General features: G+C 50.7%; 6 protein-coding genes across 6 annotated transcripts; 3 read left to right on the top strand and 3 right to left on the bottom strand.

Moving 5' to 3' along the window:
- The first annotated feature begins 2,934 nt into the window (after window positions 1–2,934).
- On the top strand, window positions 2,935–7,233 carry BDV14DRAFT_181474 (glutamate dehydrogenase (NAD(+))). The gene is made up of 4 exons (XM_073770066.1): window positions 2,935–3,867; window positions 3,934–6,767; window positions 6,824–6,924; window positions 6,985–7,233. Exons 1-4 carry the CDS (start codon window positions 3,546–3,548, stop codon window positions 7,016–7,018), a joined length of 3,291 nt encoding a protein of 1,096 aa, XP_073623911.1. The 5' UTR covers window positions 2,935–3,545; the 3' UTR covers window positions 7,019–7,233.
- BDV14DRAFT_181471 (putative mitochondrial respiratory complex I chaperone (Cia84)) lies at window positions 7,234–10,020 on the bottom strand. Its single transcript, XM_073770065.1, has 2 exons — window positions 7,627–10,020; window positions 7,234–7,570 (listed from the first exon to the last, which is right to left on the bottom strand). The coding sequence occupies exons 1-2, from the start codon at window positions 9,837–9,839 to the stop codon at window positions 7,399–7,401; spliced, it is 2,385 nt and encodes a 794-aa protein (XP_073623910.1). The 5' UTR covers window positions 9,840–10,020; the 3' UTR covers window positions 7,234–7,398.
- A 117-nt stretch (window positions 10,021–10,137) lies between these two features.
- BDV14DRAFT_181470 (mitochondrial 37S ribosomal protein bS18m) lies at window positions 10,138–11,309 on the top strand. The gene is made up of 3 exons (XM_073770064.1): window positions 10,138–10,344; window positions 10,417–10,655; window positions 10,736–11,309. Exons 1-3 carry the CDS (start codon window positions 10,194–10,196, stop codon window positions 10,931–10,933), a joined length of 588 nt encoding a protein of 195 aa, XP_073623909.1. The 5' UTR covers window positions 10,138–10,193; the 3' UTR covers window positions 10,934–11,309.
- A 66-nt stretch (window positions 11,310–11,375) lies between these two features.
- On the top strand, window positions 11,376–18,874 carry BDV14DRAFT_192600 (transcriptional regulator of RNA polII, SAGA, subunit-domain-containing protein; the record flags this gene model as incomplete). Its single annotated transcript, XM_073771655.1, has 11 exons — window positions 11,376–11,391; window positions 11,448–11,536; window positions 11,617–13,323; window positions 13,773–15,107; window positions 15,184–15,556; window positions 15,696–16,682; window positions 16,730–16,891; window positions 17,371–17,631; window positions 17,715–17,989; window positions 18,055–18,163; window positions 18,228–18,874. The coding sequence occupies 11 exons, from the start codon at window positions 11,376–11,378 to the stop codon at window positions 18,872–18,874; spliced, it is 5,961 nt and encodes a 1,986-aa protein (XP_073623908.1).
- An 802-nt stretch (window positions 18,875–19,676) lies between these two features.
- On the bottom strand, window positions 19,677–23,061 carry BDV14DRAFT_181462 (U4/U6-U5 snRNP complex subunit PRP6). The gene is made up of 2 exons (XM_073770063.1): window positions 20,068–23,061; window positions 19,677–19,972 (listed from the first exon to the last, which is right to left on the bottom strand). The coding sequence occupies exons 1-2, from the start codon at window positions 22,957–22,959 to the stop codon at window positions 19,826–19,828; spliced, it is 3,039 nt and encodes a 1,012-aa protein (XP_073623907.1). The 5' UTR covers window positions 22,960–23,061; the 3' UTR covers window positions 19,677–19,825.
- BDV14DRAFT_181456 (heterogeneous nuclear ribonucleoprotein HRP1) lies at window positions 23,062–26,716 on the bottom strand. The gene is made up of 6 exons (XM_073770062.1): window positions 26,342–26,716; window positions 26,000–26,284; window positions 24,787–24,827; window positions 24,556–24,719; window positions 23,511–24,486; window positions 23,062–23,452 (listed from the first exon to the last, which is right to left on the bottom strand). The coding sequence occupies exons 1-6, from the start codon at window positions 26,383–26,385 to the stop codon at window positions 23,316–23,318; spliced, it is 1,647 nt and encodes a 548-aa protein (XP_073623906.1). The 5' UTR covers window positions 26,386–26,716; the 3' UTR covers window positions 23,062–23,315.
- Between the last annotated feature and the right edge of the window lie 254 nt (window positions 26,717–26,970).

Here is a 26,970-nt window from a genome sequence, read left to right as displayed (position 1 = left end):
ACCGTTGATGCAGGGCTTAGGTAATTAAGCGTGATAAACGATGGCCGTTTGATTTGCTTCTTCCACTAATTGGAGGAGAAATGGTAAGCACGCCTTCTTATTGTTGATTAGCTTTCTTCAACTCTGGGCCCTAGTTCGCTGGCTGGTGAGTGTGACAAGCCTTAGCTCATCATTGCTAAGATGGGGAGATAGGGTCTCGGCCACGGCACTCGGGGTTCCGCTAATCTAGCAACCATGGTATCAACAGAGATTATACGAATTGAGGGCTGGATCAATTAGAGAGAGAGATTGGTCTGCCACTTGGGTTAGACTTTTTCGAGAACGTAGCACTTCTGTTGACTGATAAAACATGGCAAGCCCTAACCTTAACCGGTGCCACATAATAGTGTCACCTCGCCGAGCAGAACCCGCCGTGTTCTCCGCCGATGTACATTTACATACAACTGTGAGGAAAGTATGTTGACAAGAGCCTCATTAGTCATGGCACGATATGTAGACTATAGAGCTACCCTTGAGTGCACAGACAGATGCCTTTACTCCACACAACCGGAGGAGCTGAGACTGGCAAGAGCCACAAGAGTTGATATGGAGAATGTCAAATATCGGCGGCAACCCTGCAGCTGCATCATAGAAGAATATACGGAGTACTAGGCGGGTATGGCCCTGGAGAGTAAGGTTCATTATGCGGTGACACGAGGTAGCAATGTGGGTTCAGAGAGCACGAGGGGACAAGCTTTCTGAGATCAAAGCATGTACAAGCTTTGCATCCTTCAATAAGCACCGTAGATTTAGCATGCTGGTGTCACTGTGAATGTTATAGTGGCTTTTGATAGTGAAAGTTCCTGAATAGTGGAGAGCACATTTAGCATCTAGCAGACGAGAAGAGGGTACTCGATAATATGAGCCCCCATGTACCAAATTGATGCTCCAGAGAAAGATCAGTTTTTGCAAGTCAGTGTAAATTGCGCTCATGTTGAAACAGATCGAACTTGAAGCATGCCGAGGTCAAGGTGCCTTATCGCGAAAACATCGGCATGTTTGATTTGCCGCAGCCCCGTACTCTGTAAGCATGAGTATGCAACATCTCAACCGCAGCCAGCTGATAACGCATGCAAGAAGCACGCACGAGGTCAGCCCTGGGGGCCACAGACCGCGACTTGACCGCAGTTGTGATCTGTGTAAATCTAGAAGGGATCTATCAGATTGTCGTTATCGCACGCCCATAAGGTGAGTTTCGGCGACAAGACGAGCAAGGCCGAGGTCCTTTATCCTGCTTTCCCGAGATGAAGGACTATTGGACGTCGTTCACCGCTTGTATCAGTTGCATGGCGTTAGGCTCTTATCGAGACACTTCGTGGCACAGGATGGAAGCATCATATTTTGACTTTTGCGCGGAAGTTTCCTCTAGAGGTTATGACTCGTTAGTAAGGCGAGACGTACGTCATTGCTGAAGAAGCATGGGCGTCTCGACCGCATCGAACGGACCAGGGTCGGAATCATCTGCCAGACCAAGTGGACGCATGGAGAAGGAGAGGACGAATATAAAGACATGGCCAGTGTGCGGATGCAATTATTACCTCATGGTCCAGAGCCCGAGCGCGCGATTGATGCAGGACAAGGAAGCAGGAACCCCACCTGGCCTGGTTGTTGGGGAACGTGTGCGCCAGAAGAGGTTTCAATGGGGTAATAATAGGGAGAATTGAGGCATTTATGATGTCTGGGTAGTATTTCGAATTCAGACTGTATAGCTAGTGTATGAATTGTATGAAAAACTCTGGATCGTGGAATGACATGGATCTTCGGAGATTGATGAGGGGTGGCGGGGAGAAACCCCCAGACTGCCAGCGATATACTGAGAGAGGGACCTCCCCCGCAAAACACTAGCAATGATCGAGGATAGCCTGAGGAGCCAGCCGCGAGGATCCAGGTACACTGTCGTGATCGTCCGTCCCCGCATGAGCTGTCTATACAGTCTATACATCTTCAATGTCAACTGAGTCTTAAAGTAACCCCTTTTTGAAGCCTGTATACATCCCAATGCCACCCCGAATGTCGCAATGAGGCATTTTATGATGCTTTGCCATAATTACACAGGAGGAACAAGGGATGCAGGATATGGCCAACAGCAAGCAGCAATGATTTGCAAGAACGAAGGCATCGTGACAAACAGAAATTCCACTTTGGAAACCTCATCCAGCTCTTCAAAGCGACTAAGTGGAGGGAGCCAGGCCACAAGACTGGCCATGTCAGCTGATTGGGCCTCGTGGGAGCCTTCTTGCGAATCATGCCCGTCAAGCGATGGCCGTTGCTCTCTCCGCGTTGGAAAGATTTTGACGTCTAGCCCGGCCATGGCCCCTTTCTGGATTGCTTTTCTGGATTCGGCTCTTGGGCTTCTCTTCCATTTGATACGGGCGTGAAAGTCGGATAGGTTAGGAATGGATGAAGAGACCAGCCACAACCCGTGACTCGCAGGGCCAGAGGTTTGAGGCAATTCTTCCAATTTTAGCACGAGCTGGCCAATCACGTTTTCACATGGCGGTATTTTTCAATCCCTGGCACGCCGAAGCTAGTTAGGTAAGATGCGCTAACCAGATTTGCACGGCCTGGGGCTGGCTCCACTCGTGTGACAGTTAAGAGTCATTACGGTCACTGTGAGAGCTCAGGTATTGAACACTGGACTCGACGAGAGTATGACAGGCAGACCATGTGGGAGCTTAATGCGAGAGCACAGAGGAAATAACTACGAAATCCCCAGCAGAAAATGTGCAGATTCAGAAATCCTCCAGGATCAGGCATGTAGAGGTCTCGACCGCTTCGCCGGGCCGGCTTTGTACCTGAAGTGGCTGATCGCGCATAGCACCGGCGACGAACCGCCGCTGTAATCGTGATACACTGATAAATACACCGTCCAGCTATACTAGTTCTTGGAACAATGACACCAGTCTCAACCAGGCACCGCCAGGAGCTGCTATATAAAGTACTCAGGAGTCCCAGCTGCTGAGCTGCGATCCATAATTTTCTTTCTTTATTCAGTCTCAAGGCATACTTGGCCTCTTGTTGTTGTTGTAACCTCTCAAACAGACTGGGTCCATCACGATTCAATTGTCTTCGGCGATAAGCTCCCTCCCACCTCACTTTCGCCTAATCAGTGGTCCAGTGAATTCCTTCTGTTGTCCTGGATTGCTGCCAACCTGCCTTTTGAAACATTCACAACAGCAATTGAAGGTGAGCTTTACCCCTTGTTTGATTGTTTCTGCTGTTATCTCTGGGCTGTGCATTCTCTGTGCCCTCTGTGTACCCTTCTTATCTTCAGCTTCTCCATAAATATTTATTCTCCGCCGGAGCTCTTGGGCAGGAGAGTCATACTTCCCTCCCGACTTCCCTACACCTACTTTTGTTCTCCTTCGCTCTTTCTTTATTTCACCTTTGCCTCTCCACAGTTCCGCTGTCAGTTCCTCAGCTTACGCTTTATCAATCGCAGCTTTCTCCTTTCTTCCTCTTTAAATTGAATATTCAGAGCGCATTCGCCACACTCTTTCCTCGTCATGGTGTCCCCCGCGTCCTCCCTTCAATCGCTACCAGATGTGCACATCAACGGCAACGAGCCCAACAAACTGCCCATCCGGCCAGCCCCTCAGGTCCACGGTAGCAGTGATGGCACATCATCAGGTACTGGAACCCCAATTGGATTCCAGAGACAACCACACAACAAGATCCTCGACAATGTAACGAGCTCAGAAGCTCGGATTCCTTCACCCCAACCGACTCACTTGGCCATTCCTGGTAGCCCACATAGAGTTCTTTCCGAAGAGGACCCGGGTTACATTGCTGCCAAGTTCGAGGGTAAAGAGCACCAGATGGAAGAAGGTGAGATTTCTCTCTCGATCTAAATGGCCTGGTGGAAAACCCCACTAACGCTTTATGCTTTTATAGTTATGGACCAGCTGGAAAAGAAGGGCTTCATTCCCGCAGAGTTCATCGTTGGAGAAACAGAATGGTTCTACAACCAGCTCGGCATTGACGACACCTACTTCCAGACGGAAACTGTTGACGCTATTGTCACGCAAATCCTCTCTCTATATGCTGCCAAGGTCGCTGCCTATGCGCGCGATGACAAGAAGCTCGAAATTCGCTTAGACAAGGAAGCTGAGGATCACGCTGTTTATATTGACACCAGCAAGCCTGGTTTCTCAAGTGTCGGCGGTCCTGGCTACGAGCAGAGAATTGACAAGAAATACATCGACGGTTCTACTCACGACAACGCCTATCGTATCGAGACTTTCCGCTCGCCCACGGCGGTTCCTGGTGACGACGGACAGCAGCTCCGTTGCTATTTCGTGTACAAGTGCCAGTTCGCCAACCCCAACCCGGGCCTGCAGGAAACCAACATTGATATCATCGGTGAGAAGAGGTTCTTGCAGAAAGCGACACCCAACACCAAGGCCGTCTATCAGGAGATCATCAGCAATGCCGTTGCTCGGGCTGGTCCCGTCATCGAGATGTTTGACATTGAGAACTCCCGTGAAAAGCGTCTCGTTATTGCCTACCGCCAGGGCTCAGCTATGGGCTTGTTCAGCGCACTGTCTGACCTATACCACTACTACCGCCTGACCAGTTCCCGCAAGTACTTGGAGAACTTCTCCAACGGAATCTCCGTTATTTCTCTTTACTTGCGCCCCTTGAAGAACGCCGAGATTGCCGCCAAGTTCCCTCCGATTGAAGCGGCAATTCACCAGATCATCAAGGAAACCTCTCTCCTGTACTGCGTTCCTCAGAACAGGTTCCAGCACCACTTCGCTAGTGGACGTCTTAGCTTGCAAGAGACTATCTACGCACACTGCGCGTGGGTGTTTGTTCAGCAGTTCTTGAACCGTCTCGGCTCGGAGTACACTTCTCTAACCGATCTGCTGGATTCAAACAACAGCGCACATGCTGAACTCCTGGCCAAGATCAAGAAGAGGCTGCGTACAGAGACTTTCACGTCTGACTACATTGCTGAGATTGTCAACAAGTACCCAAACCTCATCCACAAGCTCTACCTTGACTTCGCGAACACACATTATGTGCAGACGCGCGGCCCAGCTCAGGACGATTTCCTTCCCACGCTGAGTTACCTGCGCCTCCAGGTTGATCAAGTCTTGGATAGCCGGCAATTGAAGCAGCTGGTCTCGAGTACGGCGGCCAATGAGCATGATGAAATGGTCATGAGCGCATTCCGTGTCTTCAACGCTTCTATCCTCAAGACCAACTTCTTCACACCGACTAAGGTGGCTCTCAGTTTCCGACTGGACCCTCACTTCCTTCCCGAGCACGAGTACCCCCAGCGACTCTACGGCATGTTCTTAGTGATTAGCTCAGAATTCCGCGGATTCCATCTTCGCTTCCGAGACATCGCACGAGGTGGTATCCGTATTGTGAAGAGTCGAAACAAGGAAGCGTACAGCATCAATGCCCGTTCACTCTTCGACGAGAACTACAACCTCGCGAACACGCAGCAGCGCAAGAACAAGGATATCCCTGAGGGTGGAGCCAAGGGTGTCATTCTCTTGGATGTCGACCACCAAGACAAGGCCCGTGTCGCATTCGAAAAGTATATTGACAGTATCATGGATCTTCTGCTACCTCCCGTCAGCCCCGGTATTAAGGACCCCATTGTTGACCTGCACGGCAAAGACGAGATCCTCTTCATGGGACCTGATGAGAACACCGCAGACTTGGTCGACTGGGCCACTGAGCATGCTCGAAACCGTGGCGCTCCCTGGTGGAAGTCTTTCTTCACTGGCAAGAGCCCGCGCCTTGGTGGTATTCCTCACGACACATACGGCATGACTACGTTGTCTGTTCGCCAGTATGTTATCGGAATCTACCGCAAGCTTGGCATCGACCCTTCGACAATCCGCAAGCTGCAAACAGGTGGACCCGATGGTGACCTTGGCTCGAACGAGATTCTTCTTGCAAATGAGAAGTACTCTGCCATTGTTGACGGTTCTGGTGTCATCGTTGATCCTCAGGGTCTCGACCGTGACGAGCTTGTGCGACTTGCTAAGAAGCGTGCAATGATCTCAGAATATGATACCACGAAACTTTCTTCAGAGGGCTACCGAGTATCGGTTGACGAAAGCAATGTGCACTTGCCAAACGGAGAGCTCGTGCACAATGGAATGATCTTCCGCAACTTGTTCCACTTGCGCAAGGACGGCTTGTACGACACATTTGTCCCTTGCGGTGGACGTCCTGAATCAATTGATCTCTCCACCGTCGGCAAGCTTATCGAGAACGGCAAATCGGCCATCCCGTACATTGTCGAGGGAGCCAACTTGTTCATCACACAGGATGCCAAGCTTCGTCTCGAAAAGGCTGGATGCATCCTCTTCAAGGATGCTTCAGCTAACAAGGGTGGTGTGACCTCTTCGTCACTGGAGGTCCTCGCCTCTCTGTCCTTTGATGACCAAGGCTTCGTGCAAAACATGTGTGTTGGCGAAGACGGCACAGTTCCTGAATTCTACGGTGACTATGTCAAGCAAGTCCAAGAAGTCATCAAAGAAAACGCCACCCTCGAGTTTGAGGCAATCTGGCGCGAGCATGAGCAAACCGGATTACCTCGCAGCGTCCTCAGTGACAGGCTCAGTCTGGCCATCACACAGCTTGATGAGGAACTACAGAAGACAGATTTGTGGGGTAATGTTGAGCTTCGCAGGTCGGTGCTCAACACTGCTCTGCCTAAGCTGCTTCTGGACAAGATTGGACTCGAGACGATCCTTGAACGGGTAAGTCATATTACAGACATATCGTCACTTTTAGGCAAGTCACTGACATTATTCAGGTTCCTGAGAACTATTTGCGAGCAATCTTCGGCAGCCATCTTGCTAGCCGCTTCGTATATGAGTACGGTAGCGGACCTAGCCAATTTTCGTTCTTCGATTTGTGAGTTATCATCAACCCTATCTGCATTATGTTGCAGCTTGCTAACGTGACACATTACAGCATGACCAAAAGACTTGCACAGTCCAAAGCATAAATCTGTCTAGAAAATGAACAGAAGCTACATCTGTCCCATAAAGCATTTTCGGATAATAATGTACATTTGCAGCGTTACGAGTATTATTTCACGACCTGAGATCTCTGTTCAGTCTGGGGGGTACAAAAAAGCCACGATAGTACAATCTTAATATTCAATACATGTTTATATTTGCTCTTTTCTCGTACACATCTGTACTAAAAAAATATCAGGCTTGTAAGAAAACACAATATCTGCGTTGAGGGTATACAAAGTATATAGTAGTACAAGCGCGGCAACAAGCTCAATGGGTATTCCATCTTAAACGTTATGTACAGTAAAGAGTACAGAGTACAAGACCCATGCATGGTAGTATCCACCTCAACTCAACAAGAGCCCAATCAGAAATTAGGCACGTCCTTCCTCGGCAAAACGAACCTTTGGCCTTCCTCGTGCTCGACCATCTCGAACTTGAGAAGCTGGGCCCAGAGCTCAGGGTGTTTGGCCGTCGCCCACTTCTGGACCTCGTCTTTCCAGTGCTGGTATGGGATCGCGTTGTAGAGGTGCCCGATTCTGTGGAGATGTCAGTGTTAGGATCGTGATATAAATGAGCGCCAGGTGGTACTTACGAAATCGCGTTCGGCGGGTACCCAGTCACCTCCTTCATCTTGTCCATAGCCTCAGTAGCGAGATCGAGTTCGCATTGCGCAGCGAGGGCCTCGACGTAGGCGGTGTATAGTTTACGATCGAGAACGATTTCAAGGACTTTCATTTTGTCAACCATCTTCGTGGCTTCCCATGTGCCGTTGTGGTGTTTTTCGCAGGCCTTGAAAAAGAAGTATAATGTGTGATTCGAGGGTCCTTCTTCGGATTGCAGGATCTCCCTGAAGATTTGCATGGCCTTCTCGGGCATCTCGCATTCAGCATACGCGAGCATAAGCCAGTTGAGGAGGCGGGTATTGAGGTCGACTTCTGTGTCGAGTTTGAGCATGTTGTGCGTGAGCTCGAGGTGTTTCGCGTCGCGGGTTTGCGCGATGCCCTGGAAGCACCGGGCGTAGGTGTCTGGTTTGGGCCGCTGCGAGAAGTTCTCAGCTTGTCGCATGTGGCCGAAGACGAGGAAGGCGAGATCGCTGCGGTCGCGCTGGAAGAAGGAGGTCATGATGAGGGTTCGTGTGCGCACACCCGTTTCGGGAAAGGCGAGGCGCAGGAGCTCGTAGGCTTCCCAGGCGGGTTCGCTTCCCTGTTTAGGTTCTTGAATGAAGGTGGTCAACGCATTGCGGACCTTGGTTCGGTCTTCTGTTTCATAAGAGCCGATGCGCGGGCGGAGGAGTTCTGAGACGGCTTCTAGGTCGTGATGGTACAGGAGTGTGTGTGTAAGTGCTGAGAGTGTTTCGGCTTGCAAGCGGATGTTGTGCTCGTGGAGATCGTCTAGGATTGACGAAATGTGATCAAGGAGAGTTTCGTTCTGTTCGGCAGAGCAGAGCATTGTGATGAGCCTGTCCACCAAATTATGAGTTTCGGGTTTTATCGTCTCCAGCAAGTCGATATGGTCTAGAGCGTCCAGCACACCGTCCAGATCATTAGCGTGAATACGAGACTCAAGATATAGCAACTGAGTCCTCGAATCAAGAGTGAGACCCCGAGCAGAGGCTAACGCCATCAAGTCATCGACCAAAGTGGGATTTTTGGCCCAGTTAGCATATTCTATTAGGTCATTTACGTATGATGTTGTGAGAGGTGCTTGTGGGTCCAATTCCTTTTCTGGCCCGACCATGGAGTCAAGAAGCTGCTCGATTTGCGATGCGTCTTTTCCCTCTGCCGCAGCCCAAAGTAGTCGAATCCCGACTGTTTCTGAGGCAGGTCCGGAAAGAATGGACTGATAGATGGGCTTCGCCGAGGAGATCTCATTTCGAAATATAGCTGACTTGATGGCAGCTATCTTCGTAGTAATGGTTGGTTCTTGACCACCGGATAGCGGGCATTCGTAAATGAGTCGGACCGCATCCGATTTGTGACTGGCGAGGTATTTGATCAACTGTTCCTGCTGCGCAGCATCAAGATGGAAGCCGTGTTTCTCGGGCCTTTTGTTGATCTGCTTGATTTTCTGCAAATCACCGGCCATTGAAAATCCTCGTATCACAGATAACCAGGGCGAGGGATTGACATCGCGCAGTCGTGGCCAGAACTTCTCGAGAGTACGCCGTGCCTCCTCCGGTGTGCCATTGAGTGCTTGTACGTCGATGTAAGCAGTAATCGCGTCTTGATCAACTCGATTCCAGTCATTATCTGCATTCTCGCACAAGGCAAGAAAGACAGAATCGGCAAATTTCAGTATTGTCTTGCGCGCCTGCGGCAAGAACTCGGCTTCAGACAGCACAAGCAGCACGTTTCCCAGGCTTTCGTCACAGAAAACCTTCTGCCAAATTTCCACTTCCAGGTCGCCCTCCCACTTTTTCAGATAATGCCACGTCGTGCTGACCAATTGCGCTTGGAAATCAGTGATGATCCCAGGTTCCGCCGCCCGCGCCTCAAAGAAATCCCCGAATGCTTTGGCTAAAATATCACTCTCTGGTTCCCTGTTCTTGAACCTCAATGCTTCGAACAAGTCACTCATTGGCTGCAATCCGGTCTCGGATGGCAGGGTGGAGGTCGGCTGAGCAGTGGGAGGTTTGAAGTTGAAAGCGAATAACCCGCGTCGCTGAGTGTAGGAAGGCGCGGCCATAGGTCCCCGGGACCGAAATGTCCTCACGGCATGGATACATCGTTTTTGGCATCGAGAGGACGAGAGCGGCTCATTGTTAAGGATAGCTCGAAAGACCCTCCTCGTAAGCTGAGACTGCATGGTGGCTCCCAACGACTAGTTGTTGCCGGTCGACGCGATTGGAGTAGTGGGATGCCAGCTCCAGGGAAATATGACGGTTAATTGGAAGGAGGCACTAGTCAGGTCGAGTCGAGCAGTGAGCAGAGCAACCGAGACTGCATGCAGAGGCGCCGGCGTGGAGCGGAGTGTCGAGATGGGAGCAATAATGGAGCTTGGAACTGGGAGCTGCCGGGGAACTGGAAATTGTTCATGCGGAGGTCTTGGCGCGGTGGCAGATTTCCGATCAATTATTCTCCCGTCCATCTGCATCTCCATCTTCAATCACCACCGCCTCCTGCTTGACAGCTCCAGTCTACGGAGGAATTCTCAAGCATAATGTCTCTGCGCACTTTCTCATCGTTCCCTTCACGCACTATTGCGGCCGTTTCGCGCCCGGCCTGCCGCTTCAACTCAACAAACTCAGCGCCTTCCGATAATGCTACAAATGCCCTACAGAACATCATAAAACCCTCTGCACCGAAGCGCGGTAGGTTCATGCCATTATCGGCACTCGGACGATAGATTCTTGTACAGTAATACTAATATATTTATAATGCAGCCCCGGCAAGATTGCGATCGCGTCACCAAGCACTATACCAGCAGAACTATATCGAGCAGCAAAGGATTCAGTCGGAGAACCGCGCGATGGAGAAATACCAGACGCGCGATTGGAAGGCTGGTGATGTTTACGCCCCTCATGACCTCAGTCCTGCCGAGATGAAGAAATGGAAGAAGCGAAGCACCCCGACGTCTGACGCTTTCGATGCTCTCAACCTCAACCCCTTGCACCTTTACAAGGTATGTTTTAGCAGTTCAAAATCAGAGACCGCAAATAATGGCCGGAGCATGGCTAATTTCTATACCTTTCGTTCATCTAGAACTTCTCCATCATGTCTTCATACATGACAGACATGGGCCGTATCAAGCATAGGAATGTGACCGGACTACGTGGCGTGAACCAACGAAAGCTTGCAAAGGCAATTCGCAGGGCCATTGGTACTGGTTTGATGCCGAGCGTACACCGTCACCCAGAGATTCTTGCGGAGCTCAAGTCCAGAGAGCCTGGTGCCTTCTAAAGCCGGGCACTATGAAACTCTGAGAGAACAAATTGCAAGCAGTCGGTGACTTTGCCGATCACCTACAGACATTGTCCTGTGTCTCATACCTTTCTTTGTTTTTCTTCAATTATCATGATGAATGCTGGCATCAACAGGGGAGCAATGTACTATATCAACCTTACACAGATCGTTTGGAACTGAACATGTAATTTAGCCAACATAGCTTTGGTAAACCCATCTATTTCAAGAGCAAAGCCTCTGTGATTAGTTTCTGCCTTTTGTCTAGCATTATTCGAGGTTAGTTTCGGACTATGACGATCTCACAGGCAGCAAGCGGGTCAACAGTCAACACGCAACAGAGCTCCCGCAGCTCCTCCTGACTTCCGCTTCCCCCGCCTTCTGCTTCTTGTTTCATCCCCTTCAACGACCTGCTCTCCATCACCAGGCAGAAGGATCAGCCATGTCGATTACAAACGGTTAGTTTATTCTGCCAAGCTTGTTGTTTACAACCTGCTAACCCTCGTGCTCAAAGAGTCCATCTGGGCTGCGAGTCCCTCCACCGCGCGGGGTCAACCTACCCAGCTCTCCTCCGATGCGAAAGGTGAACGCCTGGCATATGCGGTATGTCATACCCCTTGCTACGGATTCAATTCCGACTTGAACCTCAAGGGTTCTTCTTTCTGACATGAAGAATCTCCCAGTCCAACAAATCAATCTTCCTCCGCTCCATCGATGACCCCGCAGTCGCACGGCAATACACCGAGCACAAAGCGCAGACTACAGTTGCCCGCTTTGCGCCGTCGGGATTCTATGTTGCTAGTGGAGATGCTACCGGTATAGTCAGAGTTTGGGACTGCGTTGGTGATGGAATTACGAAGGGCGAATACAGCATCGTCAACGGCCGAATCAACGATCTTGCCTGGGACGGTGATTCACAGCGCATCATTGCCGTTGGAGACGGAAAGCAAAGATACGGACACTGCATTTCATGGGATAGCGGAAACACTGTCGGTGAAATCAGTGGACATACACAACAGATCAACGCCGTTTCCATCCGTCAGCAGCGGCCACTTCGCGCTGCCGCCGCCGGTGACGATAAGAGTACGATCTTCTATCATGGAGCGCCATTCAAATTCAACACTGGTATTCGTGACAAGCACACGAACTATATCTACGGTGTTGGCTTCAGCCCTGATGGCTCAACGTTGGTCACTGTCGGCGCTGACAGGAAGATTTGGCTGTATGATGGCAAGACGGGAGAGGCGAAGGGCCAGATTGGCGAGGGAGAGCACAAAGGGAGCATCTTCTCATTGTCGTGGTCCAAGGATTCTCGCAAGTTTGTCACTGCAAGTGCGGACAAGACCGTCAAGATCTGGGACGTGGAAGCAGGTAAGGTTACCCAGAACTGGAACATTGGCGGAGAAGGAAACTCGAATGTCCTGGATCAGCAAGTTGGTGTGGTTTGGCCTCCGGCCCGGAGCGACAACCTGCTCATCAGTCTGTCACTAAGCGGTGACCTAAACTACCTCGTCGAAGGTACACCTGAACCGAGACAAGTCATCCAGGGCCACCAAAGGAACATTACGTCCTTGACAAGTTTCGGATCCGGCAGTGGAAATGAGATTTTGTGGACAGGAAGCTTTGACGGGAGGGTTTGCGGCTGGGATGTCCCAACTGGAAAGGCAGAGGAGATCGAGGGCGACCGATCCTCCTCCTACATTGCGGGCCTGACATCAACCCAGGAAGGCTCCGGGAGAATTTACAGCGTCTCCTGGGACGATATTATTCGCTCGGTAGATGTCGCCGCGAAGACCTTTTCTGGAAGCTCCTCCAAGTTGACTGGGCAGCCCAAAGGAATTGCCGCCGGTGACAAGACGGTTTTGGTTGCAACCTCAGAGAGCGTCGAGGTCCACAATGATGGCCAGAAAGTTGGCGACTTCAAAATCAAGTTCTCTGTTACTGCTGTCGCCGCTCACGGCAACGTAGCAGCGATTGGAGGAGATGATTCAACGGTTCAAATTTGCGACATTTCTGGATCTAGCCTGACGGCGAAGAGGGACATCACAACTGGACGCGACGCGATATCTGCTCTCGCTTTCTCTCCGGATGGCTCTAACCTGGCTATTGGAGACTCGCGAGGACGTGTGCTTGTATACAAGGTTGCTGATGGCAGCTTGGTGAATGACCGTTGGACGGCACACACGTCTCGTATCACCTCCATCGCGTGGAACAATAATGGCAAACACCTTGTCAGCGGAGCGCTAGACACCAATATCTTCGTCTGGAGCTTGACTACTCCCGGAGACTGGCTGCAGGTGACCAACGCCCACAAGGAGGGCGTCAACGGCGTTGCATGGATCGCTGGCGGATCCAAGGTCGCCTCGGCTGGAGCCGATGCTGCGGTGAAGGTGTGGCAGGTAGAAGGCATGAAATAGATATAAGTCGAGGCAGTTGGACGGTATTTAGCGCATCATCAGTATATATATATATTTGTCTTTACATTAATGTCTTTACATAGTGCGTGTTCAGAGAGCGGGTTGCTCGTGGCAATAAGAGTAGTCTGCATGTTTTGGTTGGGCGACGGACCTTGGATGCAGTCGATCCAAGCTCCGACCATGTCATCAGTCAGTCGGTGTCCCAACGAGCGACTTGTCTCCACCTCAAACGGCCGCTTGTTTTCTCTGATCGCGAGAGCGTTAGGAAAATTGCCACCGAAAATGAGATGAGAACATGTCTGCGTCTGGGAATTCCTCGACCAGCAGCTCCCAGCGCTTTTTCCGCTCGCAGAAGGTAAGCCGCACTCCGGAGCTTTCAGCATGCATGCAGCTTGAAAGCAGCTCTAACCTTGCTTTTCCAGCTTCGCCAGGCGACGTTCATCCTACCCAAGACTGGCCAGCGCCTGAAAGGCCTCGTCCAGCTACGCAATTCGCTCGCCGCACCCAACGGGCACGCCGACGATGAAGAACGACGCGGGCTTCTTTCCGGGGAGCTCCCTCCTCCACCTGAGGGTCTCGTGTCTCGTGTAAATGGGCTGGTTATAGAACAATGGCTTTCACTACGCGAGTTCCTCACATCGGAGCTTGGAATAGGTGTTTTGAAATGCAGTCTGGCTTATTTGCTTGGGTCTCTGGCGACCTTTGTGCCAGCGCTCGCAGAGCTTCTTGGTCATCAAGATAGCAAGCATATGGTTGCCACTATAACAGTTTATTTCCATCCCGCTAGGTCGCAGGGTAGCATGTTCAAGGCATTGATCTGTGCATTTCTGGCCTTCATCTACACGACATTTGTCTCAATTACGAGTATGTGCGTGGAAATGCTCTTTCAGGATAAGCTGGGCATGCTTGCAATGGGACACGCCATAGTCCTTATCGTGTTCTGTGGCGGTGGACTTGGATTTATTGGGTGGACGAAGCAAAGACTGAGCGATCCGCTTGTCAATGTTGCCTGTTCGTTGGCCTCGTTATCCACAATCAGCGTCTTGACGAAGGAAGGCGCAGTTCAAGCCGGAGACTTGTCGTTTGGCAAGATATCTCAGGTCTTGAAAATGATCATTATGGGCGTCATGGCTACTATGGCTGTATCGTTCTTGATCTTTCCTATCTCTGCGCGAAAGAAGTTGCGGTCAAATCTCACTAGTGTCACTGAGTCCATGGCAACGATGCTGGCTCTCATTACAGAGAGTTTCTTAAGTGGCTCTGAAGAGGAGCTGAAGGCGGCGGAATTCGTCGATGCAGCTGCGCGACATAAGAAAGCCTATGCTCAACTCGACTCACTGGTCAAAGAAGCTAAGCTCGAACATTATGTAAGAGGCACTGAAAAGGAATACAGGCTGGAGAAGAACCTTGTCCGTTGGGTGCAGGATATAACGCACAATATGGGAGGCTTGCGCAGTGCTGCTTCAATGCAGTTCCAGTTGCTCAAGCAGACCCAGCCGGTCGAGCCATCACGACCACCAAGTGCAGAGCTATTTTATCACAGGTTGGACTCGCACAGGCCAATAAGCCCTTGGTCAATACCCGAAGACCGCCCGTACCTTGAGCCAATCCGCGAGAGACCGGATGAGGAAGTATCAGAGCCCGATGTCAGTAGACCTCCGCTTAGTCGTAGGCAGACTGGCGACTCTGAGGGGGATGCCAATCTCCTCCCTGCTGATATCTTTGCCATTTTTATAGACCACCTGGGGCCTTCAATGGTGAGTTCATCTACACATGGGAGATAAACGGGCGTACGCTAACGTTAAACAGAGATCTCTAGCTTTCACGCTCAAGGAGATATTCAAGGAGGTCCCGTTTACGCCAGCTCCGAACTATAAAGTTTCTATTGATAGCAGGCTTCGCACAAGTCTTGACCGTGCGCTTGAGCTATACAAGGGCTCTCGTGAAGAAGCACTGCGAACTATATACCGCCAGAAAGAGATCTTCAAAATCAAGACATCGGAGATCGAGGCCGACCTAGAAGAGGTTGCCGCGAGCTGTGGACATTTCAGTTTTTCTTTGCTAGAGTTTGGCGAACAGTTGAAAAGGTTGCTTGCTATCCTAGATGAACTCCAGCTCGAGTCCGAGGAACGGCCTCGTGGAAAATCTTGGAACTGGTTGAAGTTTTGGCGCAAGGGTGAGCCTGAGCGCAGGAGAAAATTCTCTGGTCAGACTTATCTGCTTATCCCATAAGTTTGCAATTCAGAGTGAAAACTAATCAGGTGCAGACCAACCACTGATCGAGTCGAGTCCCATGCCAGGTGTCGTTCCTATTCCCAGGCCTACAAATAACGCTGTTACTCAAGAGGGCGCTCTGAAACTGGCGAAACCGTCTGCTAAGACCAGACTGGGTTATCAGATCTGGAAATCTGTCGCAGTGTTCCGACGGGACGACATGAAATTTGCGATCAAGGTCGGCACTGGTGCGGCACTCTATGCTATGCCTTCTTTCATCCCCGCAACCAGACCATTCTACTCCCATTGGCGTGGAGAATGGGGTCTGTTATCCTACATGTTGGTCTGCTCTATGACGATCGGCTCTTCAAATACTACTGGATATGCCCGTTTCCTGGGTACATGCCTCGGCGCAGTGTGCGCCATCCTCGCCTGGTACATCACTGATGGGAATATGTTCGGCCTCGCATTTTTGGGTTTACTGATGTCTACTTGGACGGCCTACATCATCCTTGTTAAACGCCAGGGGCCGATGGGTCGCTTCATCATGCTCACATACAATCTGTCTGTATTATACGCATACTCACTCACTCAACTAGATGGCCAAGACGATCAGGACGAAGGTGGAGAGAGCCCCATTATCACTGAAATTGCTCTGCATCGAGTCGTGGCCGTCTTTACCGGTTGTATCTGGGGTATCATCATCACACGTTTGATCTGGCCTATCAGCGCACGCAAGCGCTTGAAGAATGGTCTCGCTCTACTATGGCTGCGCTTAAGTCTCATCTGGAAGAGTGGACCGTTATCTGCAACTCAGAGTACCAAGCAAGCCACCGAATTCATGAGTTCTCGAGACAAGCTTGAAGTCGAGCGATTCCTAGCCTACTTAGAGTCACTCCAAGCATCAGCGCGGTCCGAGTTCCAGCTCAAGCAAGCGTTTCCAGACGTTGTTTATACTAAGCTTCTTGCGCATACCCGGAGCATGGTCGATGCCTTTGTGGCCATGAACCTTGAGTTGGCCAAGAACATGACTGCTTCGGATGGCGAGCTGGCGATTCTTGACTATACCACCCCGGAGCGACGACATTTGTCGTCCCGCATCAGCCATTTGCTATCCTGTGAGTTGTGCGATCTGAATCACAAAGTCTGAAACTAATGCTTACAGTCATGGCTTCATCTATGAAACTGGAATATCCACTGAATGATAACCTACCCAATGTTGAGCATGCGCGTGACCGGCTTCTCGCTCGCCTGTTTCACTATCGCAAGGACCTCGAGGTCTCCCGATCATCGACGGATGAAGACTATTCACTGCTTTATGCATACGGTATGTATTTGTCAGTCGCTAAATGTCCGAGATCAATCTAACGTTCATACCAGTGCTGGTGACTGGGCAGTTGTCGCGAGAAATCGAAGGCATCTCAGAGGAAATTACAAGGTTGTTTGGAGTTCTTGACGAGGATGCAGTGAGACTGTATACGTAGAATGAAAAAGAGTAAATTCATTGTCGCTTTGAGAGGGTTCTTTGCGGTAGATTCATTATCATAATTAAGTGTTGGCGGGGGACGAAAACGTAAAGAGTTGCCAAAGAATGGAAGAGAGACTGGAAGAGCCCCAGAATTAATGCGGACCTCCTTCCATCAACTCTCCCATCTTCGCTCATCATCCAGCTATCCTTCCCCCGCCATTTCCATCCATTTCTGCGCCTTCCCATCGTCTGCTGTACATTGCCGGCCCTATTCCAATTTCCTGGAATGCCTCTCCCTTCATGAAGCTCTAATTAACCGCCTCCTCGGCTTCGCGCAGCCCGTCGCGCCTCCGCGAGCCTCACATCCCCGACCACCATGCAGATCGACCCAGCGGCCCTGAGTCGAACAGACTCTGCCGCCGCTGCGATTTCCTCCTCGTCGAAAAGCGCCGCTGCTAATTCCTCGACGACGCAAAAGGCTACCAAGGCGCTCATATCCGTGCCGCGACTGGACCTGGAGCCTATCTACGCGGAGCTAAAAGCCGCTATCGGCCATAAGTGGACTGAATACAAGGATGCCACCACCCAGTTTTTACTAGGTAAGTGCGGTGGATTTGAACCGTCTCTATGTCGCATTTATCGTACATATAAGCTAAGTATGTCTGTTTTCTTGGGTTCCCAGGACAGTTGAATCAGTCTGAGCTCGCTGCGCGCATCGACTCGATCATATGCGCCGACCAGAAAATCGAACATCTACATAATAATTTCGTGTGCGCGATCATTGGGAATCTTACGAGGGACTTGCCTGATCATGGGGTTGCGCGTTGGGTTTCGGCGAACGACAAGCCCTCTGTGGTGTCGAAGCCCACCTCTGGGGATGCTGCTGAACAGAGACTCAAGACGGAGGTCATGCAGTTGCCTCCTCGAGATCGCCGACGTATAAAAGCTATTCCAGAGGTAATTCAGAATCCGATATGGCCTAGTTGTTCGAATTGCGATTATCTAACGATCTCGCCCTACAGCGTGATGCCCAAGAATCAGTACGGAATGAACTCGAGGGATATCATTTGGCCAAACAAATCAAGCTGCCCAGTCAAGTCCCGGCAAGCGCAGGCGGCTTGAACATGACGAGTAAGCTCATTTCATGCACTTTCTATAACCCGGGTGGAGGCTAACAAATGTGGTTCATCTACAGACTGGGAGCTCGAAGTTCGAAAACGTTACGCACAACCGCTCGCATCAGAAACAGGCGAATTCCCAGACACCGAGTCTATACATGCAAGAATGACCCCTATATGTTACGAAGAGTCGGTTGTCAATGGCGCGGGTGTCGCCTGCGCCGAGTTCATGGCGATTGCAACAGAGACCTTCGTTAAAGAAGTTTTGTCGGTTGTATTCTCACGGACAAGGTCTAACGGTCCATCTGGTACCATAAACGGCATGATGAAGCGGTCATATAAGCAACAGCTCGAGCGAGAAGAATTAGCTTTCACTCGTGGTGAGCTTGCCAAAGACGGTGCAACTGGATTGCTTCCCGTTGAGGCCAAAGAAGCCAGTACTCGCAGTTCCCTCGGAGTCAGGGATCTACGTTTATCGCTGGAGCTCGGAAGCGGGGTCTTGAGCCATATGCCATTGCTTGTCGACCAGATCATGGGAGGCTATCTCGAGGACGAGCTAGAAGCTGAAAAGCGAGACCGCGATGAGATGGACGACACAGGGCCCACGAGTTATTTCGAAGAGATGGAAGTCGATGACGAAGGCTGGGGCTGGGAGGGGGCCACTATGGACGACCATGAGCAAATGGGGAGTCTCCTGGACGAATGTCTATCAATGGCCGCCTGAGCACCTCCTTGTCTCTCACACTTCCTACTTCTTCAGAAATCTCTCTCTCATTTCACACTACATTCTCCTATGTCTTCGAAATTGGCCCTATGAGGGCCAACGATTGCAGCATCTTAGCCTACGAAAAGGCCAAGGCGTCTAGGGCGTACTGCGGACCAGCCACCTACAGCGTGGCATCGTCACTTTTTGCATTTCTAGGAATGGAGTTTGATGTGTTTTACCTTCTTTCACGTTCCCATCATCTTCTCCCAATCGCCGATCTTCTACAACCGATTTCCTACCATCTTGTCTACGCACTGTTGGCATACGAACTCCGATGCCTATCGCCGACGATGTTGTGCCAGAAACTGACACTGGCACACTACTGAAGACCAAAACAAAATGAAGACGGATATTGATTGACCTGATGTGGAAGAGTCACGACCTAAAGGTCCATGACTCCTCGAGATCCCAATGTCTGGACGACATAGGCTAAGACAAAGTCGTTTCACCGTTAACACTCTTCTTCCTTCTCTAACACCCTATCTACCCACCATTGTTCACGAACGAGCGTTGTTTGCTATATATAGGGGTGGTGTACTGCCGCGTTATTCCAGTCAGCCGCAGCTGGCTGTCATGTTTGATGTATTCTATATTTACCTACCTTGGCTTTTCTGCATTGCGTTTTGGATGATATCCCTGCCTGAACGGGTTAAACTAGCTAGCTAGAATAATAGCTGATGACTCAATTTCGAGAATCATAAATTGATGAATAACATAGTAAATACTAGGCATAGACAGGATATGCAAAGAAGAATTTTAAGGCTTCAATAAATGCCTACAGATTTGCTCATTGATATATCGTATATCCCGTCCCGAAACGCCTGTCCTAATGGTGACATATGCTAATATAGGATTCTCTACTGTACAAAAATGACTCGGAGGCAAAGCAGATCATGGACACGCGGTGCTTCATTGCACAAGGGTTTCTGCAACCATTCTGAGAATGTCCTCGGTTGACTTGTACGCGTTCTCTGGATCCTTGGCAATAGACTGCCAGATCTCACCATGTTTGGGCTCAGAGAGAACGCATTTTGAGATGACGTCGGCTCGTTTTTCCTGTGTGAGATAGGTGGTTAGTGAGGAATTCGTCTTCAAGGCAAGAGGGGGTGAAGATGAAGATAAAGGCGGGGAAAAAAAAAAAAAAAACATACCTCAGTACCGTGCTGCAACAGGAACTTATAGTACCAAGCCCAAGCGTCACCAAGATCACTGTTCGACACAATCGCCTTTTCAAACCAAGTCATGGCCTTTTCGAGTCGGCGTTCGCCCCAGAAGATGCGCGCCACTGTGATGAAGAGAATCGCATCGTTGTCTACCTTCTTGATAGCTTCCAAGCTGCGAGCCTTGCGCTGTGCACGCGGTTCCAGATGCCAGATGCTCTCGCTCCATAACATTCCGGACGAGGGGACTTCCTGTAGTGCTCTTGCCATAAGGACCTTGGCTTGGGGGATGTTGTTTGCGCGGCGCTCGACGCGGACGCTCTCGGTCCAGAGCTCGGGGCTGCCGGGAACCGCGAGACGGGCTCGGTCGAGAACGGATCTGGCTCTGACGACTGTGCCGGCCTTTTCTTCTAGTCTGGAGGCGAGCAGCCAGAGTGGGACGGATTTGGGGCATGCGCGGGTACCCGTGCTGTAAGCTTCGCGGGCCTGGGGGAGCTTGTTCTGGAGCTCGTAGATTTGGCCCTTCATCATCCAGAGCTTGTCGGCCTTGGGGTATAATTGTAGACCCTGGTTGGCTAGATCTAGGGCATCATCTATATTGTCCAGTTGCCGTTCGAAGGCCACGCTCTTGATCCACACACGGTCCGTACCTGCTTCTCGTCGGGCCGTCGCGAGAAGCTCTCGAGCCTGATCCGTCTCCTTTGCGTCGGCTTCGAGTTTAACAGCAGCGAGCCAGATATCCTCGTTGTTTGGGTTCTGGTTGAATGCACGGCCAAGCACTCGTCGAGCGTCATTCATATCTCCAGATTGCCACTTCTCTTTCGCAAGCTGCAGCCAAAGCTCTTCGCTCTGAGGACAAGCTTCCACCGCCTTTTCAAGGACCTGCCATAGTGCTTCTTTGGTACCATGATTGCGCTCAAGGTCCGCTGCTGTGATCCAGATTGACTTGCGGTTCACGAATACACGCAATGCGTATGCATAGATGGCCCGTGCCGTTTCGTATTTGCCTCTCGCAACGCTCCCTTTCGCGTCATCCATCCAAATGTCTTTCCTGTCATCGTCCTCGTCTAGACCCCAGCCAAGTGTCTCTCGAATAATGGCACCGCAAGTCAAGACTGCACCCTCTTCTTCACACTTCTCAGCCTCTGCTATCCATTCCTCGCGTTTGAGCATCGCATTCTCTCGCGCCAGTGATTGAATAGCTCGCTTCATTACATTCACCTTGCTGAAAGTTCCCATCTGTTCCTGGAGACGAGCAGCAGCAATCCAGATTTCATGGCTTGTAGGTACAGCCTTCCGCGCAGCGTTGAGAACCTTCTGGGCACTTTCAGGAGTTTCCAGACGTGCAAGGGCCAGCCATAATTCAACGGAAAGGGGTATCATTTCAACCGCCTTAGCCAGCAACAGACGCGCATCTGCAGGATCTTCTTCCAGGTTAACCGCTTCCTTCCAGATGGTGACGGATTGAGGTATGTGGAGGATTGCCTGTCTCAGGACATTCTTCTTCGCCCGCGGCTCTGTTTCAAGCCTCATTGCTTCAATCCAGAGACGGGTCGACCGGTCGTTGTTTTTAATGGCATTTGCAGCAATGACTTTGGCGTTGTGTCCTTCGTTGAGTCGAATGTTCTCAAGCCATGCATCTTCGCTCTTCGGGCACAGCTCACATCCTTTCGCAATCATATTCCGGGCCGTCACGATCTTGCCCGCCAGTTCTTCCAGACGCGCCAGCGCGATCCATCCAGGTGCGTGTTTAGGGTTCGTCCTCGTGACAGATTCCAACAAGACACGAACACGTTTCACGTCACCAACCTCGATTTCACCCGCCTTCAGTTCAGATTGTGTCAGACTAGTAAGATAACCCTTCGGGTCGATGCTTGTCGCACTTCCCGATGCGGTGTCTCCGGAAGACCCCATTGCTGCTTGATCAAGTCGCACTTGAAGAACTTTGTCACGCGCGGCACTGATGTTGGCGAAATTCGTGATCATCCCATCCGCCCCATCCGCCCCGTCAGCCCCAGCCTCGGTTTTAAATCCATCATCGGCCACAGTTGTATCGAACTGAGCGGCATCCCTCGCATTGGCGAGTACACTGTCGGGTACTGCATAGAAACGTTGTTGCATACGGAGATTTTGCTTCGTGCGTCTGTTCTTGCCCGTAAGATCGCCTACTTCGGGGAGGTTCGCCCATTCGTCTTCGGTTACGGATGCGAGGGACCGCTTCAAGTCGACAAACTGTTGTTGAATCTTTGGGTTCTTCCGCTCGTAATCTTCCCGCTCCTGATGCTCGCGAGCTTCCCTATAGGTAGCCAAGGTATATAGTCGGTCATCTGTCCAAGAAACCGGGTCTGAACCCGATGAATAATTTATAACATAAAAGCAGGGAATGTTCGTTACTAACCTTCGCACTTTCCGACGTCTGTCCATCTTCTCATCTACTTCTCTGTAAATGCGATCCGCTTCGTCGTCTTCCTGGTCGAATTGGCCGTATGCGAAAAGCCCGACTTCGTTGTCGGGGTCCTGGAAACGTTCATCTTCTTCCTCCTCTGCAGATTTCTCTTTCTCTTCGGCTTTGCCTTTTTCTCGCGTCGTAGTGCCGTAAGCGGTTGGCGGCGCTGCCCCCAGGAGCTGCGCTCTCTTTGCAAGCGCAGCCTGGATTTGTTCGGGTGTTGGACCTTCTCGAGCCGGACCTAAGTCTGAGCGAGTGGTGAAGCCGGTCGCACCTCGACCAAGACCAGCAACATAGTTCTCAGGGGCCGGTTGGCTCAAAAAATCCTTTCGTCCAGACGCCATCTTGTCATAACCCGCAAGGAGAAGAGAATGACGAAAGTGAAAGAGGAGCTGTTGCGGGTATCGAGACCAAGGTTGATCATTGAGCTGGGCCATCAAAGAGGCTACCCGCGCAATAGTAATTCCGTTCCGCTAACCTTATCGCATCAGATCAGTCTACAAAAGTACACAACAGTGCAAGTGCACCTAGAAGAAGATAGTCAAGGATTATCAAAGTATCATTGGGATCACAACTCCTAAGACCTTCGCAAACCCACGCGAAACAGTCAAGATAGTAGGTAATCATAAGGAAAATTAAATAATCTTTTTGGCAGACAACCTGGAAAATGGATAAGACAGACAAGAGACAAAAGTCAAGAAAATGAATGACAGAGAACCCATGTTCCGCACAGTAAAATGCCAGACGCGGCCTCCATGTTCCTTTTTGGTCTGAATACGTGTAACTTAACTTCCTATCCCCGCGCATATGGATGGAAGCCTCGGTGGCCTCCACGTCCTCCTCCACGGTAATTTGCACCTGGCTTTCCGGCATTCTTGGGCCCAGTTGGAGCGTTTGCAGGTGCGGCACCTTGCGGCTGCGGCGTTTGACCTATGCCAGATTAGCAACCCAGTAAACGACGCATGATAAAACAGCCCGAAATACATACCACGTCCAACGCTACCGGAGCGATTCATGGCCTGAGGACCGGTAGGAATGTTGGGCTGGGGTACTTCATCGTACATGCCTTCCCACGACGTCGGCCCGCCTTGCTGATAGGGAGAAAAGCCACGGTTTTCCATTGCTCGTCGAGCTTGCTGTTGCTCGTACTTCTGTTGCTCGAAAGCTATCTGTTCGTGGGCATTGTAACCTGGCCCTCCTCGGGCTCCTGCGGCATAGTTGCCATTACCGTTGCCACCCATGTTCATTTGCCCGGCCATGTTGTTTGTTTGTCCTTGGTTTTGCATCTGTTGTTGCATCTGCTGCATCATGGCTGGGTTCATCATGTTTTGCATCTGAGGGGTAGGGCTCTGTGCCGGTGGGCTCATGCTTGGTGATTGCGGGTTGTTCCCCATCTGCATCTGCTTCATTTGCATTTGCTGCATCATGGCAGGGTTCATTCCACCCATCGCCATGCCGCCCATTCCTTGACCTTGAGTTGCAGCGACTGCCATTTGTTGTTGCATCAAAGCAAAGTACTGCTGCATGCGTTGCCAATACTGGGCCATCATTTGAGGCGTGAGGCCACCAGGCATGCCTTGACCCTGGGCACCTGCTTGCTGCTGAGAGCCGTCGGCTCCACCCTGGCTACCGTCCCTAAAGTCTCTACCGCGACGCCCGCGATCGCCATCATCTCGAAGATTGCCCCTTGGCTGCGCCTTCTTCACTTCAATGGGCTTACCAAGGATGTCGAGAGGACGCGAAAGCGCTGCTTCTACAGCGGCCTCGCTATCGAATGTCACGAAACCAAAACCTCGAGGACGGCCTGTGTCCTTGTCGATCATCAACGTCGCATCAATGACACGACCAAATTGCATAAAAAACTGTTTGAAATCTTGTTCGGTTGCTTCTTGGCTGACACCACCAACGAAAATCTTACTCGTCTTCTCTTGTTCATCGCGTGGAATGGCGCGCTTCGGATCAATCTGCCGATTGTGGTGAGTATATACGCCACACTATGCAAACATTATGTTCCCAAATGGGGCGTTTCTTACGATCTTTCCGTCCAGATAATGCTCCTTGACCATTACAGTGTTCACTGTCTTGGGGTCTCTGAATGTCAAAAATCCAAACCCTCTAGACCGGCCTGTGGCACTGTCACGCATGACGGTACATTCCTGTACCTCTCCAAACTGCGAGAAATAATCCTTCAAAGACTCTATACAAAACGGTTAGACCATCTAGTTTCCCCAAAAGAGATAAAATGGACTGTAGAGAGTACATACGATCTGTTGTCTCCCAGTTCAACCCGCCAATGAACATCTTCCTGTTACAAATAGGTTGTTAGTGAACGCAGTCTCCATATGAGAAAGCCATCAAGAATGCATAAAGACAGCGGTTCATGGTGTTGGGCACGTGGCTGGCAGTGGCTGGTGATCCAATTCTGAGAGACAAGTGCATATTGGTCTCAGAAGTCTTCGGGTACTTCTGCGTCCACGGGTTTCTGGGTTCGGAGACGACCGTTGAAATGTTCCTTTCCTGGCGCTTAGTACGGCGAGGTGCTGATGTGCTGATATGTTGCTGACCAGTAATAAGTGCGCGTTGGTCCAGATTGTATACGTCGACCGATTGGATTTGACGAATTCCATGTGCCCCTCGCAGACGACGCTATTTCGATGTTTAAACATAGCCACTGGATTACAAGCCGAACCAGTTGTTTGAAGGTCAAACGACATGGGTTCCAGGGTCCGGTTGTGTATTCGAGTAGAAGACAGACCACAATGGGGAGGTATGCCCGGCGGAATAAGTCAATTGTTCTCTTCTGTCTCTCTGACCAAGGTATCTCTGCCTGCTGTCTATGAAGTGCGAAGCTAGGTAAACTGATCGATAATGTCCAACCAGTCAGCCGAGGCCGCTACTCCTCGCTGTTGGCGCTATATCATATATCGACAAGAGGCTATATAGTATCAGATGTACTATAGTCGCTCGAGGTTGAGGTTCACATAGTCAGGCTTTCGACATTAACCCGTACTTGTCATACGGACGCTGACTCGCTGATTTATCCTCACTAGACTTGGTCGATGGAAGAACGACCTCACTCTCTCAAGATTGCGCTGCCTAGATGAATTTGATGATCTCATCGATGTTCATCAAAGCCGACCGTGGTTTTGTTCCTCCAAGCGAACGGCTTTGACCACCAAAAAAGCCTCGAACCAAGCACTTTTCCAATCCAGCCAATTTCATGTCTCGACGAATGTCTTTCCAAAGGACCACCAGCACAGCCAGCGTGCATGTCTTTCTGCAGGAGTAGTAAACAGAGCACATATAATACTGCTGTTTGTGAAGACATGTTGATAGGAGATTTTCACCTGTCAAGCATCCTTATACAAGGAGTGACGTCTTTTGATGGGCCCCAAGCCCAACTGATGGGTGCAGTAGAGGCAAAGTATGCGAACAAGGTATCGGGTAAAAACATTAACAAGGGGGTCAACGACTTACCCGTCTTCCTTAATGCCAGTTCCCTGGGGTTCCGGCTCTCCTGTTGGAACAGCAGCTTGGTTGTGATAGCCCGAGTCAAATCCGGCCCCGTTTTGGTAGCCTCCATCATAATGAGGTGCCTGATATGAACCAACTGTGTTTTCAGGCTCGTTCCCATAGCCTTCAACGGACTGAATAGCCGAGGCACTGGGATACTGAACAGACATGTTGGGCGCCGGAGGGTTGGGTACCGCCGAAGCACTGGGGGCGGGAGCTGTCTGGTTTGTTGTCTCATCCGCATCGTACCTGAGGAGCAAGATCGATTAGATTTGCGAATCAAAATTCAGGTGAAAGGCAGCATACAAATCAGCGAACAAATCCTCCTCGACATCCTCTGGTTCGGCCATTGTGGTGGTTGAAAGCTGTCGCTTAACAATGATAGAAAAGGCGCAAGGTAATTGGTTCGGGGTGTGCGAACAGCGGCGACGAGACCCGGATGAAGCTGAGTCGGGAAAGAGTCTGAAGCGAAACTGACCGCGAGCCGAGCGCGAAGGACCCTGCTAGATTGGTTTAGAATTGTGAGAGTAAGGAATTGGTATCAAGAGGAAGTGAAGAGGGCGTGTAGAAAGGAGAAGGAAGGGCACAAGAGTGGGTGAGGAAGAAATGGGGAGAAAGAAAGGAAGGAACAGAGCAAAGACGAAGTCGGGCGAGGTTGACATGCGATGCGAAGTTGGAGTCTGTTGATGAGATTATGTAATGACGCTGTTATACTGCGTAGTACTGTATTTGTCAGGGCGACAGCTCTGTCATTGACATACGTGTATTTTGCCTTACAAAACCGTACATCCCGCCGAGCGCCCTCGCACTTTATCTGGCTTGAGCCTCAAACTCCATGACGCTGAATAGCAACAATGGCTCGTCTGCTCGAATACTGGAATCACAGAACTCGACACATTGATATTTGCTCTACAGCTTACCGTGCAAGCCGAGTT

This window comes from Aspergillus stella-maris (assembly GCF_047715825.1).
Source record: "Aspergillus stella-maris strain CBS 113639 unplaced genomic scaffold BDV14scaffold_71, whole genome shotgun sequence".
Classification (NCBI taxonomy): Eukaryota; Fungi; Ascomycota; class Eurotiomycetes; order Eurotiales; family Aspergillaceae; genus Aspergillus; species Aspergillus stella-maris.
Note: the sequence above shows the minus strand (reverse complement) of the source record. Positions and strands in the feature narration are given on the sequence as shown.

Excerpts from the sequence above, each read along its gene's own strand:
- BDV14DRAFT_181474 (XM_073770066.1), top strand. The coding sequence starts at position 3,546 with ATGGTGTCCCCCGCGTCCTCCCTTCAATCGCTACCAGATGTGCACATC. Across the intron at positions 3,868-3,933 it reads AGAGCACCAGATGGAAGAAG|TTATGGACCAGCTGGAAAAG; the intron begins GTGAGATTTCTC and ends ATGCTTTTATAG. Across the intron at positions 6,768-6,823 it reads TCGAGACGATCCTTGAACGG|GTTCCTGAGAACTATTTGCG; the intron begins GTAAGTCATATT and ends GACATTATTCAG.
- BDV14DRAFT_181471 (XM_073770065.1), bottom strand. The coding sequence starts at position 9,839 with ATGCAGTCTCAGCTTACGAGGAGGGTCTTTCGAGCTATCCTTAACAAT. Across the intron at positions 7,571-7,626 it reads TACCCGCCGAACGCGATTTC|AATCGGGCACCTCTACAACG; the intron begins GTAAGTACCACC and ends ACATCTCCACAG.
- BDV14DRAFT_181470 (XM_073770064.1), top strand. The coding sequence starts at position 10,194 with ATGTCTCTGCGCACTTTCTCATCGTTCCCTTCACGCACTATTGCGGCC. Across the intron at positions 10,345-10,416 it reads ACCCTCTGCACCGAAGCGCG|CCCCGGCAAGATTGCGATCG; the intron begins GTAGGTTCATGC and ends TTTATAATGCAG. Across the intron at positions 10,656-10,735 it reads ACCCCTTGCACCTTTACAAG|AACTTCTCCATCATGTCTTC; the intron begins GTATGTTTTAGC and ends TCGTTCATCTAG.
- BDV14DRAFT_181462 (XM_073770063.1), bottom strand. The coding sequence starts at position 22,959 with ATGGCCCAGCTCAATGATCAACCTTGGTCTCGATACCCGCAACAGCTC. Across the intron at positions 19,973-20,067 it reads TGTTGCAGCACGGTACTGAG|GAAAAACGAGCCGACGTCAT; the intron begins GTATGTTTTTTT and ends TATCTCACACAG.
- BDV14DRAFT_181456 (XM_073770062.1), bottom strand. The coding sequence starts at position 26,385 with ATGGCCGAACCAGAGGATGTCGAGGAGGATTTGTTCGCTGATTT. Across the intron at positions 26,285-26,341 it reads GAGGATTTGTTCGCTGATTT|GTACGATGCGGATGAGACAA; the intron begins GTATGCTGCCTT and ends CTTGCTCCTCAG. Across the intron at positions 23,453-23,510 it reads CTCCGGTAGCGTTGGACGTG|GTCAAACGCCGCAGCCGCAA; the intron begins GTATGTATTTCG and ends AATCTGGCATAG.